General features: G+C 40.2%; 1 protein-coding gene across 4 annotated transcripts in view; it reads right to left on the bottom strand.

Moving 5' to 3' along the window:
• Window positions 1–928: 928 nt before the first annotated feature.
• Window positions 929–17,429, bottom strand: part of LOC140728603 (solute carrier family 35 member F5-like) — a 177,998-nt gene continuing 161,497 nt past the window's right edge. For all 4 annotated transcript variants that reach the window (XM_073047585.1, XM_073047586.1, XM_073047587.1 and 1 more), the window contains 2 exons: window positions 12,201–12,286; window positions 929–2,074 (listed from right to left, as the gene is read on the bottom strand). In XM_073047585.1, the coding sequence (XP_072903686.1) occupies window positions 12,202–12,286 (85 nt within the window). In that variant the 3' untranslated portion in view covers window positions 929–2,074; window position 12,201. The remainder of the gene's footprint in view (window positions 2,075–12,200; window positions 12,287–17,429) is intronic.

Below are 17,429 nucleotides of genomic sequence, written 5' to 3'. Positions count from 1 at the left end.
AACATTATGCATGTAGAAAAAAAAATGAACTAGACCATTATGACAGGAAAAAAAAGTAGGTATCTAAATGATGAGAAACTGGAGAACTCTTAGAGCAACTTCTCTGATAATGATGCAGCATTCAATGTGACCATGGCAACATTTAGGTTTGGGACTTGCATGATATGAATGTGCATTTAAGTCTCAATTTCAACCAATTCCAAGACTGGGTCAAATCATCTCCCATTAACCATCAATCATATCATCAATAAAGGTCATCAATATCCAAATAATTGTGATCTGAAAAATAAAAAAAAAATCTAGCGTCAGCACGGACTAGAAGGGCCGAGATGGCCTGTTTCCATGCTGTAATTGTTATATGGTTATATAGACCAGTTAACTCGGCATTCCTGCTCTGACCATTTGAAAAATGTTCTCAGTCATTGATTCTTGATTTTGATCCCTAATCCTCAAGTTTTTCCATTCTTAAGTAGCTGTGCAACACTTTATTTATGGATTTCCAGGAAGTCTTCCAGATGTTAACAAATCTTCTTTCTTTCAAGTCTTCTGTCAATGGACTTTTAAGCTATTGATGCAACTTCTCCACAGACCTCACTCTTAACTTTCTCAGTCTTATTCTTCTCCATGGAAAGTGTCCGAAATTTTCAAATCCCTTGTTAAATCTTCCATGCACCCTTTCAAAAGCATTAATATTTTTACTGAAGGGCTGTTATTCAAAAGAGATTACTATAGCTTCATTTCTCTTCAAAGAAATAAGATTTATATCTATCTCTTTACTAAGAAAATCTATACAATAAATAACATGCTCACAAATTGAAAACATTTCACATTCAGAATTATACATGATATTTTGTGCTGGATGACAACCAGGAATCATTTCAATTTGTACTTTAATTCTGATTTGTTGGTGAAGTCATAATATTGAAACTTGAATTTGCAAAGTAGTATTTAATCAAGTAAAACAATATTTCTACAATTTTCTACACAAAATTATTAAAATTATGCACATTTAACTGATTGCTTTATTAGTGCAGGTTTTATAAACCTGCAAAATAGACTTTCTAGCATTTAAGTACAACACTTCAACCAGAAATAACAGGACTGCAGATAATTCTTTTAAAACAGCCACCCTGTACATCAATAAATGTCCTTGATTTTGGTAGAGAAATGGAACTGCAGAATTGTCTGCAATAATTTCCTGAGAATCACAGAATACAGGTGTAGGTAAGCATTGAAGCACCATGATAAAAATATATGGAAATGTCAATGACTAATTCAAGGAGGGTGCAGCTGCAATCTTTATGAAACAAAATGCTGGTTCTGGAATTAAACACCATGGAAAATGTCTTATTTATTCCAAGTCAACTTAACAGATACTTTTAACAGTGATCAGAGATATATTTACTTTGAAACTTCAGAGTACTAGAAGTACAGAAAGCTGAACCAGTCTTTAAAAGGCAACAGCCTATGTAGTGTATCCACTGTTTAATCAGATACTTTAAACTATCTCAGCAATACTGTTCTTTGAACTGCATTTGATGTCTTTTTTTGTTGAATTTTCTTTGAATACTCATCGATTTTATTCCTTTTTAGGTTAAATGCATATACAATACCAAAATGGGTCTGAATACCTTTCAAAATGATTTTCCCTTTGCTTCTAGTGTCAGCGTCACATATTGAATATGCTCTACTTTAGTGACAGTTCTGAAGTCCTGACATAGAAAAATGTCCAAAGAAGCAAGAAACAGAGTTATTGTTCAGAAACAAGTTTATCCTTGGATTCACAAAATTGAGTTCAATTGTCAAGTTGCGTCTGAAGACTTGATACATTCAGTAAGGCAGACAGATTGTATTGATAGGTGAGTTTCCCCACAATATTCTTTAGTGATAAGAAACCAATTCTGCATTTTAAAAAATTCATATGTTTCCAACATATGATGCATTTAAATGAATGTAGAGCCTTCAATGATTTGAAACTTTGTGGCTGAGACATTTGAGCAGGCACCAACAGAAATCAGATTCATCAGAACTTCAGAAGATTGAGCACAAAAGCACTCTGTCAATTTATCTTCAGCTGGGGAAGAAATAAAAAAGAAATTCTCATCAGGTGAATTTATTTTCTTTAATTGGAATAAATACAAATGTTCCTTCCAATTTCTCATCCAATCTCCTATTGTATCAATAAATTTCATGCCACTTTCAAGAACCAAATATTTTACAATTAAAGATGTTCAATCATCAGCTCAAACATGTGCATTTTCAGCTCATAGTCAATCATAAGCAACAAAACCCTTTCAAATGATCCTTGGACAAAATAATCAGCATAGTCAGCTGTGTAAGTATTAATTAGAACAGTATAAATTACAAATAAGAACTGTTTAGAAATAATGGGCTGTTTTGTATTGATGGTAGGGCCATTTCGTAAAGACGATGGTTTGCCACTGTGTGTGCAGCAGCATGTGAGAGATTTGCGAGCCTGGACTCCTCACTGAGCTCTCGAACCTACTGCGTAAGGGACCAAAAACATCTGGAATCTCACTATGTCCAACAAAGGTGAATGTTTAATCTCACAATTCATGGCTCATACACTTCATGTCTCCCTACATCACACTCTCTGTAACTGGAATATTATCTTCTGCAGAAAAACAGCATCAATCATCAGAGATCCCACCACCCAGGACATGCTCACTTCTCGCTGTTGGCATTAGTAAGAAAGGTACAGGAGCCTCAGGACACACACCACACGGTTCAGGAACAGTTACTACCCTCAAAAATCAGGCTCCTGAACCAATGGGAATGATTTCACTCAACTTCCCTTGCCCCATCATTGAAGCATTCCCACAACCAATGGATTCACTTTCAAAGACTCCACATCTCATGTTTTTGATATTTATAGCTTATTTGTTCATAAAAAATTTTTTTCTTTTTATATTTGCGTAGTTTGTTGTCTTTTGCAACTTGGTGTGGTTGTTCATTGATTTTATTATGGTTATTATCCTATTATGGATTTACTTGAGCATAAGACATAGGAGCAGAATTAGGCCATCCAGCTCATTGAGTCTGCCCTGCCATTCCATCAAGGCTGATCCTGGATTCCACTCAACCTCATACATCTGCCTTCTTGCCATATCCACTGATGCCCCAATTGATCAGGAAACGATCAATTTCCACCTTAAATATTCTCATGGACTTGGCCTCCACCGCAGTCCATTGCAGCGTATTCCACAGATTCACCAATCTGCTGCTAAAAAAAGTACCTCCTACCTCTGTTCTAAAGGGTCACCCCTCAATTCTGAAGCTATGCCCTCTAGTTCTGGATACTTCCACCATAGGAAACATCCTCTCCACATCCACATCCAGCCCTTTCAAAATTCGATAGGTTTCAATGAGATCCCCCCACATTGTTCTAAATTCCAGTGAGTCCCAAAGTTGCCAAATGCTCTTCATATTTTAACCCTTTCATTCCCAGAATCATCCTCAAGAACCTCCTCTGGACTCTCTCCAGTAACAACGCATCCCTTCTGAGATATGCGGCCCAGAACTGTTAACAATACTCCAAGTGCAGCCTGACTAGTATCTTATAAAGCCTCTCATTATCTCTTTGCTTTTATGTTTTATTCCCCTTGAAATAAATGCCAACATTGCATTTGCTTTCTTTACCACAGATTCAACCTTCTTGGAATCTTTCACAAGGATGCCCAAGTCTGATGTTTGGACCTTTCCCCATTTAGATAATAATCTGCACTATTGTTACTTTTAACAAAAGGTATTAACATACATTTCCCAACACTATATTCCAACTGCCCTTTCTTCCAATTTGTCTAAGTCCTGCTGCAATCGTATTGCTACCTCAGCACTAACTATCCCTCCACTTATCTTCATATCAACCACAAACTTTGCCACAAAGCCATCAATTCCATTATTCAAATCATTGACAAACAATGTGAAAAGTAGCGGTCCTAATACTGACCCCTGACGAACACCACTAGTCACTGGCAGACAACCAGAAAAGGCCACTTGCTGCCTCCTGTCAGCCATTCCTCTACTCATGCCAGTATCTCTCCGGTAATGTCACAAGATTTTATCTTGTTAAGCAGCCTCATGTATGGCATCTTATCAAATGCCTTCAGAAAATCCAAGTAAATGAAATCCACTGCCTCACCCTGCTTGTTACTTCCTCGAAGTACTCCAACAGATTTGTCAGGCAAGATTTCCCTTTGCAGAAACCATGCTGAATTTGACTGACTTTATCATTAGTCTCCAAGTACCTCAAAACTTCATCCTTAATAACAGACTCCAACACATTCACAACTACTGAGGTTAGGCATACTGGCCAATACATTTTTTACTACTTCATTCCTCCCTTCAAGAGAGTAGTGACATTGGAAATCTTCCAGTTCTTCGGGACCATGCCAGTATTAAGTGATTCTTGAAAGATCATGACCAATGCATCTGTTATCTCTTCAGCATCTTCTTTCAGTACTCTGAGATGTAGTCCATCTGGTCCAGGAGACTTATCCACCTTAAGACCTTTGAGTTTGCCTAGCACTTTTTCATTTGGAATAGCAATGGCACTCACAGACCTCTGGCACACTGCAGGTACAGAGGGGATGTCAGGGTTAAGTTTTTTTATGCAGAGTGGTGAGTGCGTGGAATGGTTTGCCGATGACGGTGGTGCAGACGGATACGATAGGGTCATTTAAGGATTCCTGGATAGGAACATGGAGCTTCGAAAAATACAGGGCTATGAGTAACCCTAGGTAATTTCTAAAGTAAGTACATGTTGAGCACAGCATTGCAGGCCGAAGGGCCTGTATTGTGCTGTAGGTTTTCTATTTCTATGTTTCTGCAAAATATATCCTTTGACTTTAAGCTGCCAATTATGGCCCTCTATCAGCCACGACTCAGTGATGCCCACAATGTCATACCAACCAATCACTAATTGCACCACAAGTTTGCCCACCTTATTCCGAATGCTACGCACATTTAAATACACACCTTCAGTCCTGCACTCTTTGTCCTTTTGAATTTTGCTCTTTCCTCTGTCTGCATTTGTACAGAATCATTAGCTTGTCCTTCCTTACATTCATATTACACTCATCACCTACTTGTAAACCTGCTGGCTCATCCTCAGCTCTATCATCCTGGTTCCCATCCCCCTGACATATTATGCCCACATAAAAACAAATCTGTGGGTTGTATAGGGTGACATATCTGAACATTGATAATAAATTTACTTTGAATGATCTATTTAGATGCTACATGAACAAAAGTTTTTCCACTGAATCTTGGTATTTTGGTGCATGTGACGATAACAATCCTATTGTCAATTTATTGAAGATGGAGCTTCAACTTAATAGCGACTCCCATTCACTTCAATGGGATCAGTGACCCCACTTTAAAAGATAAGCACTTTGATTATATTGTTTTCAGTCTCTCTATTTATCCTTTTAACAGTACTTTTTCATTATTAATGCTCTTATTCTTTAAACATTTGTATATATATTTTAATTCATTTAATGGTTTATAAATGTCTCTTTATCACACACCTTGGAACCACTATCACAGTTATTTTTGAAACACACAGCTGTAGGAGCAAAGGTTAAGTTAAATGAAATACAACTAGTCTTAAAATCTGACAAGTTCTTTTTTGCTGCTTTTGTGATCAATTTGAGTATCTCAATCCCACAGATTGCAACAATGTCAAAATGAATGTGCCATCAATACAGGACAAACGATAACCTTAAAAATGTTTCCAATAAACCAAGGTGCAGACCCAAGTCCAAGGACCACAGTGTTGAGTGTTAGAAGGTCAAAAGAATAGAAGGGACAACAGGGAAAGTCAACAAATAAATAAGGTATGTGAAGCTCAGCTGGTAATATAGTAAATAAAAGCAAGAATGATTCCAATTCTGGTATCCTCAAGGAGATTAAACTGGAAATTTGATTCTGACAGTGAAAATACTGGAGAGTTACTGTGGGCAGGGTAAGTGTACAATGTCAGTTTGGATTGTTTTGATTCGTTATTTATCTGTCTTGTTGGGTGCAGTATCTCACTGTATCTATTACGGTTCTTGGATTAATTGAGTATGCACACAAGAAAACAAATCTCAGGGTTGTATATAGTTTCATATACAGCATGTACTTTAATAATACATCTACTTTGAAATTTGATTTATGTGGAGAAAGCCAAGAGTAAGTGAAAGGCATCCTCTACAAAGACTGCTACCCTTTCATGTCAGGTTGCTTAGGTCTGTGATGTTGATCGCGTCCACAGTATTTTGGAGCGGGAGGGAGAGCAGCCAGATGTCTTGGTACATATTGGTACCAATGACATAGGAAGGAAAAGCAAAGAGGTCCTGGAAAGAGAATTTAGAGAGCCAGGCAGAAAGCTGAGAAGCAGGACCTCTCAGATAGTAATTCCTGGATTGCTGCCTGTGCCAGGCACCAGTGAGGGGAGGAACAGGATGATTTGGCAGATTAATGTGTGGCTGAGAAGCTGGTGAAGGAGGCAGGGCTTCAGGTTCTTGGATCATTGGGATCTCTTCTGGGGAGATATAACCCGTTCAAAAGTGACGGGTTGCACCTGAACCCAAGGGGGACCAATATTCTCGTGGGCAGGTTTGTTAGAGCTGTTGGGGAGGGTTTAAACTAATTTGGCAGAGAGGTGGGAACAGGAGTGAAGGGAATCAAGATAGGATGGATGGTAAATAGGCAAAGATAGCAAGCAGCCAGATTGTCAGGAAGAACAGGCAGATAATAGGACAAAACTGCAGGCAGCAGGTTGAGTACTAGTGTATTAGGGATGCAGAATCAAAAAGGGTAGCAAATACAGTACTCAAAGTGTTATATCTCAATGCGTGGAGTATAAGAAATAAGGTGGATGATCTTGTTGCACTTTTACAGATTGTCAGGTATAATGTTGCGACCATTGCTGAATCATGGCTGAAGGATGGTTGTAGTTGGGAGCTGACTATCCAAGGTTACACATTGTATCAGAGGGATAGGAAAGTAGGCAGAGGGGGTGGCATGGATCTGCTGGTAAAGAATGGCTTCAAATCAGTAGAAAGATGTGACACAGGATCAAAAGATCTTGAATCCTTGTGGGATGAGTTAGGAAACTGCACGGGTAAAAGGACCCTGATGGCAGTTATATACAGGCCTCCCAACAGTAGCTGGGATGTGGACTACAGATTACAACGGGAAACAGAAAAGGTTTGTCAAAAATGCAATGTTTGATAGTCATGGGAAATTTCAACACGCAGGTCGACTGGGGAAATCTTGTTGGTAATGGATCTCAAGAGGGTGAGTTTGTTGAATGTTCATGAGATGGCTTTTTAGAGCAGTTTGTTGTTAAGCCTACAAGGGGATCAGCTATATTGGATTGGGTGTTATGTTATGAACTGGAGGTAATTGAGGAACTCATGGCAAAAGAACCCTTAGGAGATAGTGATCACAATATGATTGAGTTCAACTTGAAATTTAATAGGGAGAAAGTAAAGTCTGATGTAGCAATATTTCAGTGGAGTAAAGGAAATTACAGTGGTATGAGAGAGGAGCTGGCCAAAGTAAATTAGAAGGAGCTGCTGGCAGGGATGTCAGCAGAGCAGCAATGGTGTGAGTTTCTGGGAAAATTCAGGAAGGTGCAGGATCGATGTATTCCAAAAACAAAGAAATACTCAAATGGCAAAATAGTACAACTGTGGCTGAGGGGAAGTCAAAGCTAATGTAAGAGCAAAAGAGAGGGCATACAACAAAACAAAAATTAGCACGCCCCTACCTCTTTTGCCTACCTCCCTGTCCTTTCTGAAACATCTTAGCCTGGCACTCTGAGCAACCATCCCTGCCCCTTAGCCATCCAAGTCCCATAGCTCCAAGTACTGACGTATACTCCAAGCTCATCCGCTTAATGGAAAATCTTGCCTGATGAACCTGCTGGAATTCTTTGATGGAGATTACAAATAGAATAGATAAAGGGGATGCAGTGGATGTTGTATATTTAGATTTTCAGAAGGCCTTTGATGAAGTGCCACACATGAGGCTGCTTACCAAGTTAAGAGCCCATGGTATTACAGAAATGCACAGTAAATTTTTCTAAATGAGAAAATCCAAAAATCTGAGATGCAAAGGGACTTGGGAGTCCTTGTGCAGAACACCCTAAAGGTTAACTTGCAGGTAGAGTCGCTGATGAGGAAGGTAAATGCAATGTTAGCATTCATTTTAAGAGGTCCAGAATACAAGAGCAGGGAAGTGATAGTGAGGCTTTATAAGGGCTTGATAAGGCCTCACCTTGAGTATTGTGTACAGTTTTGGTCTACTCCTCTAACTAGAGATGTGATGGCATTGGAGAGGGTTCAGAGGGCATTCACAAAGATGATTCTAGGAATGAAAGGGTTATCATATGAGGAACGTTCGATAGTTCTGGATTTGTACTTGCTGGAATTCAGAAGGATAAGGGAGGCTCTCTTTGAAACCTTTCAAATGTTGAAAGGCCTAGACAGAGTAGAAGTGGAAAGGATATTTCCCATGGTGGGGTAGTCTAGGACAAGAGGGCTCATGATGAAGGGTGTCCATTTAAAACAGAGATGCCGAGAAATTTATTTAGCCAGAGGGTGGTGAATGTTTGGAATTTGTTATCACATGCACCTGTGAAGGCCTGGCTGTTGGGTGTATTTCAGGCAGAGCTTGATAGGTTCTTGATTGGACATGGCATCAAAGGTCACAGGGGGAAGGCTGGGGAATGGGGCTGAGGAGGGTAGAAAACAATCAGCCTTGATTGAATGGCAGAGCAGACCTGATGGGCCAAATGGCCTATTTCTGCTCCAATGACTTATGGTCTTAAAACCCTCTCTTGATACAGAAGTTAAAGGGCTTCAAAGAGAGTTTAACATAACTGTGTGTGGGGGGCAACCGGTATGTCTTTGGACAGTAGGAGGAAACTGGATCATCCGGAGGAAAACCACATGGGCAATGGGACAATGGGATAATGTACAAACTCCTGAAGGCAGTGATGGGAATTGAACCCAGATCACCTGTACTGTGAAGCGTGCATGCTAACCACCACGCTGCTGTGCCACCAAGTCCAAGGTTGACAGGTTCTTGATTAGTCATGGCGTGGAAGGTTATGAGAAGGCTGGAGAATGGGATTGAGAAGGAAATTGGATCAGCCATGATGAAATGGTGGAGCAGACAAGATGGGCTGAATGGTCTAATTTTGCTTCTATACCTTATTGTATTCTGTGTTGTGCTTTACATCACTATTAGCCTAACTTCTCCCTTTTCCTTTGCTGTTTATTTGTCAAATATTTAATTGACTGTCATTCAATTTAATGCTACATTGTAATAACAGTTATGGGAAAGACAAATACAATTAAAAACGGAAACCAAAACTTTTAAGATTTATTTCCAGTATATATCAGCAAAAGGATAAATCAAATTCAATTAATTGAAAGGATAGATTAGGTGCAGTGGTTGTAACCTGCAAGGTCCTATTCAGTCATTTAGTTTGGGATTCAATTTAAATTTTGGGATCTAATTAAATTCCAATACTCTTGAATGGAAAATCCTACAAAAATAGTGAATATAGCCCAGTTGATCACAGGTAAAGCTCTCCTTGCTACTGAGAACATTTACACAAAGTATTGTTGCAGGAAAACAGCATCCATCATCAGGCACTTCCATCACCCATTTCACTGTCCATCAGGAGCCTCAGGACCCAAACCAGCAGGTTCAGGAACAGTTCTTCACTCAACTTCACTTATTAAAAGATTCCCACAACCTGTGAACTCACTTTCAAGGACTCTTCATCTCATATTCTCAATATTCCATATTTATTATTACTCTTTTTCTATTTACACAATTTGTTGTCTTTCATACTTTGGTTGAATGCCCAATTTGGTGCAGTCTTTCACTGATTCTGTTATGGTTATCATTTTATTATGAATTGATTGAGTATGCCTGCAAGAAAATGAATCTCAAGGTTGTACATGATGACATGTATTTTCTTTGATAATAAATTTACTTTTAACTTTTAAGTTCATGTTAGTTAGGATTCAATGTTTAGGGAGATAGATGGGGTTGCTTTGCCCTGGATGGTTTTTAGCTTAATTGCTGTTAAGAAGTATTCCATTACATTCCTGACATGGTTTTGGGAATATCAGGAGATGAGCCACTGACTGATTCCATGGTTAGAAAGATAAGGGAATTCACGGTTAACGGTAAGGGTCCATGGCAAAAAAAGGTTGGGAACCCCAGGGCTAGGTGAATGTGTGGCTGAAGAGCTGGTGCAGGCGGCAGGGATTCAGGTGTTTGGATCATTATGATTTCTTCTGGGTAGAGGTGACCTGTACAAGAGGGAAGGGTCACAATTAAACCGGGGGAGACCAATATCGAGAGCGAAGTCAGTGAAAAGACTGGCAGAAAGCAGTGTATGAGCAAGGCAATCAGAAGAGCCATGTTTATAGCATAAGGGCAGAAAGAAACACAGCTTCAAATTGCATCTATTTCAAAGTATGTAACTTAATAGGTAGGGTGCATGAACTGATGGTGTGGGTTGCCTCTAGGGACTGGAATATTGTGGCCATAACAGAAACATGGCTTGGAGAAAGGCAGGACTGGCTGCTTAATACTTAGGTGTGGCAAGGAACAGACAAGAGGGAAGGGGGTGCTTTTGATAAGTATGGACATGATACCAGTTCCTTGACGGGAATAGTCAGCACGGTTTGTGTGTAGGAGCCCAATCTTTTGGAGTTACTTGAAGAGGTAATGAAGAGGATAGATGAAAATCAAGCAGTGGATATTGTCTATATAGATTTTAGTAATGCTTTTGACAAAGTCCAACAGGGCAGGCTAATTTGGAAGATTACCTCTCATGGGATCCAGGGACAGCTAGTAGGGTGAATTCAGAATTGGCTCAATGATTGGAAGCATAGGATGTTGGATAAAGGTCAATTCTTGGCCAGTTAGGGAGAAAGGTTGAGGAATGGCAAATGGATTTCAACTTACAGTGGGTAAGTGTAAGGACACACATTCTGGATCGTCAACCCAGGGCAGGACATAAACAGTGAATGGCAGAGCACTGGGTGTAACAGAGGGACCAGGATTACAAGTGCACAGTTCACTGAAAGTGGCCACACACTAGACAGGGTGGTGAAGAAGGCACTTAGCATGCTGACCTTCATTGTTAAGGCATCATGTTTAGAAGAAGACTCATTTTGCTGCCATTATACATCATTGGTGAGGCTGTACTTAGAGTATTTCTGCAGAGGACGCCCCCCGCATTCCACCATCCCTCACATGACGGACATGGCCCAGCCAGCGCAGCATACACTGTCTTAAAAGCGTGGACATTGTGGGAAGTCCAGCGTGGGCGAGGACCTCAGAGTTTGGGACTTTGTCTCTTCAGGTGATAGAGAATTTTTGGAGTAGATGGTCCAAGTCTCACTACAATACAGGAGGGTGTAGATAACACATGCATTGTACATGGTAGTCTAGGTCTTTGTAGCGAGTTTCGGGTTCTCCCAGACCCGCGAGAGAGCCGAGCAACAGGCAAGAGGATCATTGGTGGACCCCGGCTGCGCTTCAGGGACCTCTGCAAGCGCAACATGGGGGCCTTAAAAATCAACACAGAGTGCTGGGAGGATACAGCAGATGACCACAACAAATGGCGAGGTACTCTTCAGCAAAACCTAGAGCAAGGTGAAAGAATGGTCCTGGGTCAGTTTGAGGAGTGGACAGCGGACAACAATTCCATAACGCCCTACACATGCAGCAACTGATAATAAAGAGAGGAGAGATTTGAAAGGCACCTGAGAGGTAACCTCTTTACAGAGAGGGTAGCGAGGACCTGGAATGAGCTGCCTGAAGAAGTGGTTGATGCGAGGATAATTCAAGCATTTATGAGGCATTTGGGTAGGTACATGGAGAGGAAGGGCTTCGAGTTATGGGCCGAATCTGATTAGCTAGGAGGGTGCTGTGATTACCATGGACCCACTGGGCCAATGGCCTGTTTCTATGCTGTTTTGTTCCATCGCTCTATTAAGATTTTTTAAACTCTGTGATTTCCAAGTCAAAGGTGGATGAGACTAATCTACCCTACACATCCTTCATGGTTATACAATACTGGTTTTTGATTCTAATAAATTGATCTAATTACAAATCTTACAAATAGTAAGTTCAGACAGTAAATTTTATAGCTATACCTCAGGAACAACAATTAGTTCCTTCCTCTTGAGAAACACCATGCATAGGAATCAAACTCTCACACTGTTCATTATCTTCTGGAGTTCTGAAAAGAAATCACAATTATTACTTATCTCCTGTGACAAAGCCTGAGAAATGATTCAATCATGTTTGTTAAAAATATTACTGAAAAAATTTCCTTGTACATTACAACAAAAAAGTGTTGAGATGCAAATGTTTGGTTCAGTTATACACAGAGAAAATAAACTCAAGCTTTAACTTCAATGACATATCAAGTATTAAATACCATTGTAAATATTTGTATGGTTTTAATTAAAATGAATTCTGGAAACAGCAGGTCCGGCAGGTAATCCCTGGTCTAATACATGAATTAATTCTCGTGTCTCTTTTCACAGTTGCTGTCTGGCCTGCTGAATGTCCCCAGCATCTGCAAAATGCAGCTTTCCCTGCCTGGTGTTAAGGTTAATGATGAATATTCATTAGTGAAGATGATTCAAGAAATTTAATTATTTCATTTAATAATATGAAATATTATTAAATGAAATAATAGCAGCTGAATAATAGCAGAGGCTGAGTACGAGCTTCACTCCAGGTGAGGTAAGGCCAAGTAAGCTTCTTTAATTAATCTAATAAGCTTAGGAGTAGGTAATGGAGGCAGCAGTTAGGGCAGTTGAGTGCTCCGTTTGCAGTATGTGGGAAGTGAAGGCGAGCACAGCTGTCCCTGATGACTACACCTGCAAAAGGTGCATCCAGCTGCAGCTCCTGACAAACCGTGTTAGGGAACTGGAGCTGGAGCTGGATGAACTTCGGATCATTCGGGAGGCAGAGGCAGAAATAGACAGGAGTTTCAGGGAAATAGTCACCCCTAGGAGTCAGGAGACAGGTAGTTGGGTGACTGTAAGGAGAGGGAAGGGGATTAGACAGGAAAAGCAGAGCACCCCTGTGGCCGTTCCCATCAATAATAAGTATACCATTTTTGGATACCGTTGGTGGGAACGACCTACCAGGGACATGTTGCAGTGGTTGCATCTCTGGCACCGAGAATGGACCCTCAGCTCAGAAGGGAAGGAGGGAAAAGAGGAGAGCAGTAGTGATAGGGGATTCGATAGTTAGAGGGGCAGATAGGAGGTTCTGTGGAAGAGATCGAGAATCCCGGATGCTCTGTTGCCTCCCTGGTGCCAGGGTCTGCGATATCTTGGATTGAGTTCTCAGTATTCTCAAGAGGGAGGGTGAGCAGCCAGATGTTGTGGTTCATGTAGGGACCAATGACGTGGGTAGGAAGAGTGAGGAGGTCCTGAAAGGTGAGTTTAGGGAGCTAGGTGCCAAGTTAAAAGACAGGACCTCCAGGATAGCAATCTCAGGATTGCTACCAGTGCCACGTGCAGGTGGGTTTAGAAATAGTAAGATAGTGCAGATCAACACGTGGCTGAAGTCATGGTGCAGGAGGGAGGGCTTCAGATTTATAGATAATTGGGCAGTTTTCCAGGGAAGGTGGGACCTGTTCCGACAGGACGATTTACATCTGAACTGGAGGGGGACAAATATTCTTGCAGGTAGGTTTGCTAGAGAGGCTCCAGTGGATTTAAACTAGATATGAGGGGGGAGGGGAACCAGAGTGTAGGAACAGATGTATGGGAGAAGGAAGAAAAAGACAGTAAATTTGTTTGTACTGTTAGAGATAAACAGAGAGGAAGAGGTGGAGAATTTCTTAAATGCATTTATTTTAATGCTAGGAGCATTGTAAAAAAGGTGGATTAACTTAGAGCATGGATTGATACTTGGAAATATGATGTTGTAGCTATTAGAGAAACATGGTTGCAGGAGGGGTGTGATTGGCAACTAAATATTCCTGGATTTCGTTGCTTCAGGTGTGATAGAATCGGAGGGACAAGAGGGGGAGGTGTTGCGTTGCTTGTCAGAAAAAATATTACAGCGGTGCTCTGTCAGGATAGATTAGAGGGCTTGTCTAGGGAGGCTATTTGAGGAATGGGAAAGGTGTAGTAACACTTTTAGGGGTGTATTATAGACCACCTAATGGGGAGTGAGAATTGGAGGAGCAAATTTGCAAGGAGATAGCAGATATTTGTAGTAAGCACAGGGTTGTGATTGTGGGAAATTTTAATTTTCCACACATAGACTGGGAAGCCCATACTGTAAAAGGGATGGATGGTTTGGAGTTTGTAAAATGTGCGCAGGATAGTTTTTTGCAGCAATACATAGAGGAACCAACTAGAGAAGGGGCAGTGTTGGATCTTCTGTAAGGGAATGAAATAGGTCAGGTGACGGAGGTATGTGTTGGGGAGCACTTCGGGTCCAGTGATCACAATGCCATTAGTTTCAATATAATTATGGAGAAGGATAGGTCTGTACCCAGGATTGAGATTTTTGATTGGAGAAAGGCTAACCTTGAGGCGATGCAAAAGGATTTAGAAGGAGTGGATTGGGAGAATTTGTATTATGGGAAGGATGTAATAGAGAAATGGTGGTCATTTAAATGTGAAATTTTGAGGGTACAGAATGTTTATGTTCCTGTTAGGTCGAAAGGAAAGGTTAAAAGTTTAAGAGAGGCATGGTTTTCAAGGGATATTGTAAACTTGGTTAGGAAAAAGAGAGATATCTACAATAAATATAGGCAGCATGGAGTAAATGAGGTGCTCAAGGAATATAAAGAATGTAAGAAGAATCTTAAGAAAGAAATTAGAAAAGCTAAAAGTAGAAATGAGGTTGCTTTGGCAAGTAAGGTGAAAATAAATCCAAAGGGTTTCTACAATTATATTAATAACAAAAGGATAGTGAGGGATAAAATTAGTCCTTAAGAGAATCAGAGTGGACAGCTATGTGTGGAGCCGAAAGAGATGGGGGAGATTTTGAACAATTTCTTTTCTTCGGTATTCACTGAGGAGAAGGATATTGAATTGTGTAAGGTAAGGGAAACAAGTAGGGAAGTTATGGAAACTATGATGATTAAAGAGGAGGAAATACTGGTGCTTTTAAGGAATATAAAAGTGGATAAATCTCCAGGTCCTGACGGGATATTTCCTAGGACTTTGAGGGAGGTTAGTGTAGAAATAGCAGGGGCTCTGACAGAAATATTTCAAATGTCATTAGAAACCGGGATGGTGCCGGAGGATTGGTGTATTGCTCATGTGGTTCCATTGTTTAAAAAGGGTTCGAAGAGTAAACCTAGCAATTATAGGCCTATCAGTTTGACATCAGTGGTGGGTAAATTAATGGAAAGTATTCTTAGAGATGGTATATATAATTATCTGGATAGACAGGGTCTGATTAGGAACAGTCAACATGGATTTGTGCGTGGAAGGTCATATTTGACAAATCTTATTGAATTTTTGAAGAGGTTATGAGGAAAGTTGACGAGGGTAAAGCAGTGGATGTTGTCTATATGGACTTATCGTTAGGTATTAATATTGAAGTAGTAAAATGGATTCAACAGTGGCTGGATGGGAGATGTCAGAGAGTAGTGGTGGATAACTGTTTGTCAGGTTGGAGGCCGGTGACTAGTGGTGTGCCTCAGGGATCTGTACTGGGTCCAATGTTGTTTGTCATATACACTAATGATCTGGATGATGGGGTGGTAAATTGGGTTAGTAAGTATGCAGATGATATTAAGGTAGGTGGCGTTGTGGATAATGAAGTAGGTTTTCAAAGTTTGCAGAGAGATTTAGGCCAGTTAGAAGAGTGGGCTGAGTGATGGCAGATGGAGTTTGATGCTGTTAAGTGTGAGGTGCTACATTTTGGTAGGACTAATCAAAATAGGACATACATGGTAAATGGTAGGACATTGAAGAATGCAGCAGAACAGAGTGATCTAGGAATAATGGTGCATAGTTTCCTGAAGGTGGAATCTCATGTGGATAGGGTGGTGAAGAAAGCTTTTGGTATGTTGGCCTTCATAAATCAGAGCATTGAGTATAGGAGTTGGGATGTAATGTTCAAATTCAGCCTTACCAATGCCTTGTACAATTTTGAGTATTGTGTACAGTTCTGGTTACCAAATTATAGGAAAGATGTCAACAAAATAGAGAGAGTACAGAGAAGATTTACTAGAATGTTACCTGGGTTTCAGCACCTAAGTTACAGGAAAAGGTTGAACAAGTTAGGTCTTTATTCTTTGGAGGGTAGAAGGTTGAGGGGGGACTTGATAGGGGTATTTAAAATAATGAGGGGGATAGATCGAGTTGACGTGGATAGGCTTTTTCCATTGAGAGTAGGGGCGATTCAAACAAGAGGACATAAGTTGAGACTTAGGGGGAAAAAGTTTAAGGGTAACATGAGGGGGAATTTCTTTACTCAGAGAGCGGTAGCTGTGTGAAATGAGCTTCCAGTAGAAGTGGTAGAGGCATGTTCGGTATTGTCATTTAAAGCAAAATTGGATAGGTATATGGACAGGAAAGGAATGGAGGGTTATGGGCTGAGTGCAGGTAGGTGGGACTAGGTGAGAGTAAGCGTTCGGCACAGACTAGAAGGGCCGAGATGGCCTCTTTCCGTGCTGTAATTGTTATATGGTTATATAATATAAGAATATATATTCTATTAAACACCCTCAGAATGTCTAAATAACTTAAGGGAAAACAAGCTATTTATTAGAATCTTCTAATTAAACCATTACAGACTTGTTGAGAGATAATATCTCTCTATTTGGTTTTAACAAACTTTGTTTTGTGGCATAATCATTAAGAAGATTGTCCAAAATTTTGTGGCTGCCCCTTCAGTATGCCATTACTATGTTGCCTGTAATCAAGAGATCTGAGGCAGATCAACAACATTTTTCAGTTTCACTTTTTAATGATTACAATTGTTGCCAATTCCCTCTCTGTTTAGTGCTGAACAATTGCTCATATAGGCTTCCAATGTACTACGAGTGTTGTAACATCTTTTATGTCCTAGTCTTGTGAGTGTCAATAAACTATTTGATTACAGAATGCAACAGCCAAACCCATTTACTCAACATAACACAAGCATATGCTGTTTAATTGTCACCGCACAGCAACTGAAAATAAAAAGCCATTGGTGGCCAACTAATACACTCTCTATTTCAGGTCAATTGCAGTTGTGGCTTCAGATAAATCATCTAGGGTTGCCAACTCTTATTGGATTTATTTCTGGAGTTTAATCCATTTATCTGTCTTTCTCCATCAACTCTGACACAGTTGCATCGATGAGAAATAAATGGATAAATAAGCTCAAAATGAAATGAAAGACATTTTTGT

Source organism: Hemitrygon akajei, chromosome 5 (genome assembly GCF_048418815.1).
Source record: "Hemitrygon akajei chromosome 5, sHemAka1.3, whole genome shotgun sequence".
NCBI classification, from domain to species: domain Eukaryota; kingdom Metazoa; phylum Chordata; class Chondrichthyes; order Myliobatiformes; family Dasyatidae; genus Hemitrygon; species Hemitrygon akajei.
Note: the sequence above shows the minus strand (reverse complement) of the source record. Positions and strands in the feature narration are given on the sequence as shown.